The sequence below is a fragment of the Mandrillus leucophaeus genome, unplaced genomic scaffold, assembly GCF_000951045.1.
Source record: "Mandrillus leucophaeus isolate KB7577 unplaced genomic scaffold, Mleu.le_1.0 Scaffold22, whole genome shotgun sequence".
Classification (NCBI taxonomy): Eukaryota; Metazoa; Chordata; class Mammalia; order Primates; family Cercopithecidae; genus Mandrillus; species Mandrillus leucophaeus.
The window spans coordinates 5,107,953-5,114,440 of record NW_012102254.1 but is presented as its reverse complement, the minus strand read 5'-3'; the positions used below and the strand labels follow the sequence as shown (position 1 = coordinate 5,114,440).

Genomic DNA, 6,488 nt, shown 5'->3' with positions numbered 1-6,488 from the left:
ACCTGCGCCTCAGCCTCCACGCCTTTGCTCCGGCCCGACTCGCGGCCTCGGCGCCCTCCTGGCCGATTCAGCTTCACCCGGCCCAGTCGGCTGCTGCCTTGCTGTGGGTTTCCGCATTTGGTTGCCTAAGGAGGATGTGATTTTACTTTTTTGCTGTTTTCTTTTTCCTTTTATAATTTGGAGAGGAGAAAAGAACTCCGCTGAGCAGGCCCGGGACAGCGAAGTGCCACCAGCTACCCCAACAAGGACGTCTCCAGGGGAAAGGGAATTAGAAGCCAACTTGGTCCAGCTGGCGTTGAGGTCTCAACTTCGGCTGAACTCTTAAGTCCTGGGGTCATGCCCTTCATGCTAGGCAGGTGGAAGTCTTTACCTGTACTGGGTCGGACTTGAGCCCCGACCCTTCGCCAGCATCTCCCCGCCGCCCTCCACACACACACACACACACACACACACACACACACACACACACGGCACCTGGGCTAGGCCGGGACACCTGTCTGCAGCATGGATAAGTATGACGACCTGGGCCTGGAGGCCAGTAAATTCATCGAGGACCTGAACATGTATGAGGCCTCCAAGGATGGGCTCTTCCGAGTGGACAAGGGTGCAGGCAACAACCCCGAGTTTGAGGAAACTCGCAGGGTGTTCGCCACCAAGATGGCCAAAATCCACCTCCAGCAGCAGCAGCAGCTCCTGCAGGAGGAGACCCTGCCCAGGGGAAGCAGAGGCCCTGTCAATGGAGGGGGCCGCCTGGGCCCACAGACCCGTCGGGAAGTTGGTGTGGGCAGCAAGCTGACTGTGGATGGTTCTGCCAAGCCTCCTCTTGCTGCCTCGACAGGGGCGCCTGGGGCAGCCACCACCTTCGCTGCTGGGCAGCCCCCGTACCCACCGCAGGAGCAGAGATCCAGGCCATACCTGCATGGCACAAGGCATGGCAGCCAGGACTGTGGTTCCAGGGAGAGCCCGGCGACTTCTGAGATGTCTGCTTTGCACCAGCCGGGCCCCTGCGAGGATCCTTCCTGCCTCACTCACGGAGACTATTACGACAACCTCTCCTTGGCAAGCCCAAAGTGGGGTGACAAACCAGGAGTGTCCCCCAGCATCGGCCTGAGTGTAGGGAGTGGGTGGCCTAGCTCCCTGGGGAGTGACCCACCACTGCCCAAACCCTGTGGGGACCATCCCCTAAACCAGCGACAGCTCTCCCTGAGCTCCAGCAGATCTTCTGAGGGTAGCCTCAGTGGTCAGGATAGTGGCATTGGTGGCCGCAGCAGCGAGAAGCCAACAGGCCTTTGGTCCACTGCCTCCTCCCAGCGGGTGAGCCCTGGCCTGCCTTCCCCAAACTTGGAGAATGGAGCACCAGCTCTGGGGCCTGCTCAGCCCAGGACCCCTTCTGTGTCAGTACCCCTGGCCCTGAGCTGCCCCAGGCAAGGAGGTCTTCCAAGATCAAACTCGGGGCTGGGGGGTGAGGTTTCAGGTGTGATGTCCAAACCCAATGTGGCCCCCCAACCTTGGTTCCAGGATGGGCCCAAATCTTACCTTTCCAGTTCTGCCCCGTCATCCTCGCCAGCTGGCCTGGACAGTTCACAGCCGGGTGCGGTCCCTGGGCTGGGGCCGAAGCCTGGCTGCACAGACCTTGGCACTGGTCCCAAGCTCAGCCCCACCAGTCTTGTCCATCCAGTGATGTCCACCCTGCCTGAGTTATCTTGTAAAGAGGGTACCCTGGGCTGGTCTTCTGATGGTAGCCTGGGACCTGTGCTCCTGGAGAGCCCAAGTTCCCCTAGGGTGAGGCTGCCCTGCCAGCCACTGGTCCCAGGTCCTGAACTGAGACCCTCTGCTGCTGAGTTGAAATTAGAAGCCCTCACCCAACGTCTGGAGCGAGAGATGGATGCTCACCCGAAGGCCGATTACTTTGGTGAGTGAGAGGCTGGTGGAGTTGCCTATGGTGGGGTGATAGGGTTCTTGAGGTTGGGGAACATGCTTCCTACCAGGGATGCTGTAGGCTGTAGCTACCGCTCCTTGAGTGGCCTGTTTTTTTATTTTTCTGTTTTTTGTTTTGGGCTTCCTCTTTCAGCTGCTTTTTCTGATTCAGAAACTTGAAAGCATGCTGGGGCAGAAAGCGGACCTTGCAGCTGGGGTTACCCATGTGTGAAGGGTGCAGCAGGGTGGGATTGCTCGTGACTGTTCTCAGAAAAGAGAAATGCTGTGACTTTGGATTTCAAGGGTTTTGGGTGTGACTTTAGAGCCTCCTGCAGTGACAGGCTCATGCAGGACTTGAATGAGACCAGCTTTCTCAGGAGGGAGGTACCCCTGAGCATTCAGTCTGTAGTTGGTTGGGCAGATCTGGTTGTTCTGGCTGTTTGAGGGACCAGTGATTTGAGGCAGGTGCTCTTGACTGCCGTGTGTGTGTGTCTCTGTGTAGGTGGGTACTTGTGTGCAGTTGAGGCAGGTCAAACACTACCATGAAAGACTCGTAGAGCAGGGGTTTTTTTTTGTTTTTTTTGTTTTTTTGTTTTTTTTTTGAGATGGAGTCTCGTTCTGTAGCCCAGGCTAGAATGCAGTGGCGCAATCTTGGCTCACTGCAATCTCCGCCTCCTGGGTTCAAGCAATTCTTCTGCCTCAGCCTCTTGAGTAGTTGGGACTGCAGGCACGTGTCACCATACCTGGCTAATTTTTTGTATTTATTTATTTATTTTAGTAGAGACGGGGTTTCACTGCGCTAGGCAGGATGTTCTCAATCTCCCGACCTTGTGATCTGGCCGCCTCGGCCTCCCAAAGTGCTGGGATTACAGGCGTGAGCCGCCGCGCCTGGCCAGAGCAGTGGTTAAGTGTAGTCCCTGGATCAGGAGCATCCCTTTGCCTGGAAACTGATTAGAAATGGAAATTCTTGGGCCCCACCCCAGACCTATTGAATCAGAAACTGTGGGATGGGACCTAGCAAGCTGTGACCCTGCTGTGTGGCGAGATTTGAGCCCTGCTGCACCATGAGCCTCCTAACCCAGCCCACACCCAGGTAACAGCCAACAGCCAGGTAGCACCACAGCCATGGCTCAAACTAGGATGGAAAATGTGTCTTCCTGGTTTTACTCAAACTTGCAAGTTTTGTTTTATTCTCTGTTTTAAAACCACAAACTCTTGGAGACTGCTAGCTTCAACTTTTTTTCTTTGCACAGGGTTTAGTGGTAGCTGCATCTTTCTGTTGAGTAATGATTAGTTGTCTCATAGGAGAGCTAACCAGAAAGACAGCCTATTCGTGGAGAATCGGAGGGGTTTTTCATTTTTTAACTTTGGATAATTGAGCTCACGTGTTCCCCATAGCCTGCGTTCTGCTGGGGTAGCAGCTCTGCCGAATGGAGGGCAGGGACAGGGAAGGCTCTGGGAGAGGAAGACAGCTGGCTTACTGCTGTCAGCCTACCCTTGTTCTCCGTGAACGAACAAGTGTCCCAAGGTCCTTTGAGGGACCAAGGTCTGAGGCACTGGGCTGCTGGATGTGTGCAACTTACGGTAGCATTGTGTTTTGCTTCTCATGAGAACCTCGTGGGAGCCAGTTCTCACCCCATACTCAGCAGGCTGAGGTCAGGGTAACTGTTTACGGCTTACTTTTTTTTAACTTTATTTTTATTTCTTTATTTATTTTGAGACAAGGTCTTGCCTTGTTGCCCAGGCTGGAGTGCAGTGCAGCCTAGACCTCCTGGACTCAAGGCATCTTCCTACCTCAGCCTCCTGAGTAGCTAGGACTACTTAGGAGGAAGCGGGGGAGGAAGGAGGCGTGGAGGTGGGGGCATCCTCTCTAGGTTGCCCAGGCTGTTATCCTGGGCTCAAGTGATCCTCTTGCCTCAGCCTCCCAAAGTGCTGGGATTACAGGTGTGAGCCACTGTGCCCGGCCTACTGGTTTATTTTTTAAAGCACATGGCACCATCTCACCGTGAACTCTTCTCCTCAGCACATTCCCACGTTTGGGAGTAATAGCTGGAAATACTGTGGGTCTTTTAATTTAAACTTTTGTTTAGTTGTAAATTTCAAGCTCATTGGACAACACAAGCAGCAGTTTTATTTATCTTGGGATGCAAGTTTATGCCGTGCATCAGAGCATCAGTATTAGCTAATGCTACTCATCCATTCAGCATATATTAAAATTTATTGAGCACCTATCTTGAGGCCATGCTCTGTTCCAGGTCTTGGGGATACATAGTGAACAGGACAGACAGGAACCTCTGCCTGCCTGGAGCAGACAATGTAGTGGAAGGAGGCAGGGAGTGAATGAAGTAAATAAGCAAGTCCTAGGGAGAGAATCAAGGCAGAGAAAGGGAATGGAGCCCTGGGGCTGGGGGTGGCAGAGAGATTTCCAGTTTTAAATTGGGTGATCAAGGAATGTCCCACCAAGAAGATGCATTTGAGCAAAGGCAGGCAGGAGACTGGACCGTGTGTTTTCCCAGGGAAATGGTGTTCTTGGCAGAGCGGACAGCAAGCACAGAGGCCCCACAGGCCTGGTCTGTGCTGGACACCGTACTGAACGCTTGGTGCTGACTATTGAATTGACTGGTCACAGCATCCTCGGAAGCTGGTTCTGCCATTATGCCCATTTTACTGATGAGGAAATGGAAGCTCAGGGAGATTAAATTACTGGCGGTGTCACAGGTCATATTGGGTGCTGCTGGGGCTTGAGCTTGACAGTTTAGTTCAGCCTCAGGGCTCATGCGTCTAACCAGCATTGCCAAACTGTCTCCCAAGCAGAGACTTGGAGGCCTATTTTATTTATTTATTTTTATTTTTTATTTTTAATTGAGATGAAATTCACATAAGGTAAATTAACCATTTTGAAGTGAACAATTCAGTGTTGTTTAATATTAATACATTCACAGTGTTGTACAATGAACCCCTCTGTCTAGTTCCAAAATGTTTTCATCAACCCAAAAGGAAACCCCATACCCCTAACCCAGTTGCTCCCTGTTTCCCCCCATCTCCCCCAGCTCCTGGCAACAACCGATGTGCGTTCTGTCTCTGTGGCATTACCCATTCTGGAATTTCGTTTAAAAATGGAATTGTGTATTTTATTCATTTTTTGTATAAACTTCACAGATAAGCAAGCACACACAGTGAAAACTGAGCCTCTTTTCCCAGCCTGTCTGGTTGAGTGTCCTGGGTGTAATGAGCATATGTGTTTCTGCCAGCCCCAGTGGTGGCATGCTGTTCCACTGCACAGCGTCTCTGCAGTGGCTCTGCATCAGCATGTGTTGAGTTGGCTATACGTGGCTGCTGTGCGATGTGCCCGGGTCACCTAAGGTCACTTAAGCAGCCCTCACCGATGGGCCTTTGGAATGTACCCATCTGCAAGGGACAGGCGTAGCTGCAAGATCAGCTGCCAGGAGTGGGACTGTGGGGCTGCGTGGTTTGTGTCCTTTAGGTGTGGGTTGGTTGCTCCCTGCAGCGCTCATGCCAGGACCGAGCTGCCAACTGTGTAGGAGAGGGTTTGCCCCATGCCTGCTTTGGTAGCAGAGCTTCCATCTGCTCTTCCGCGACCTCCCTTGGGGCAGAGGAGGAAGTCTTTCGGTCTGAGCAATGGCAGTCTTTGCCTGTCCCTGTGTGGGGAACTTGAACAGACTGCGTGCTCCTCCAGACTGCTCCTCCCTTGTCAGTAGCCTGAGGAGGCTGGACAGCTGAGGGGCTCACCCCCACAGATATTTTTCCCTCCCCTACATCTGGTATTACTGGAAAGATTTTGTCTACCCAACATGCTACATTTGTTAAATAATGGTTAGAGTCCACTTCCAAATAGAGGAATGATTAATGGTGCAGAGTGCTTGGCAGTGAGAGTCAGAGTGACAGAAGTCCCCATGACACGCGATGCCACTCAGGCCAAAAGCAAAGCAAAGTAGATGTTTGGGTTAGCCTGGTCCCCTTCCTAAGTCAAAGGTGTCCCTTTGGGTATTTGACTTTGTGGAAAGAGCTTGTGAATCCCTCTTGCCACCTCTGTAAGCCCTTAGAGTCTCAAGATGCCCAGTTTCCAGTTACTGATTAACGTGGCACGGAAACTCTCCTGGCACTTTCCATGGCTGGTCTTTGTGGGTTTAATAAAATAAGATCCTACAGAGGTGTGTCTCTTTCCCTGTTTTGCTGGGCCTACTTCCTCCTCCAGCCACGCCGCCGTGGCCTCTTTGTGTCTCTCTGTCCATGGCGTTGGGTTTTTGGTCTTCTAGGCGTTGCTCCTGGCCTATACCACCTAGTGCAGTGTGGCTTCTATTTTAGTACCACTGCTGACACTGCAGAGGTGGGGTGCAGAGGGCACCGTGCCTTTGTTAGTTGTGCCCCACCGTCTCCTCCATGTGATCCACCTGTCTTCCTCACACTGGTCCTCTTCTCCCTTTCTAAGGAAAAAGGACACAAGCTGGATGTGGTGGCTCACACCTGTAATCCCAGCGACTCAAGAGACTGAGGCAGGAGAATTGTTTGAGCCCAGGAGTTTAAGACCAGCCTGTGCAACATAGACCCCA

The 6,488-nt window shown here is 52.6% G+C and overlaps 1 protein-coding gene across 1 annotated transcript in view; it reads left to right on the top strand.

Annotated features, from left to right (window-relative positions):
- Positions 1–6: 6 nt before the first annotated feature.
- The window catches only part of LIMD1 (LIM domains containing 1), a 111,918-nt gene continuing 105,436 nt past the window's right edge, over positions 7–6,488 (top strand). The window contains exon 1 of the mRNA XM_011981096.1: positions 7–1,912. Within this exon, the coding sequence (XP_011836486.1) occupies positions 505–1,912 (1,408 nt within the window). The 5' untranslated portion in view covers positions 7–504. The remainder of the gene's footprint in view (positions 1,913–6,488) is intronic.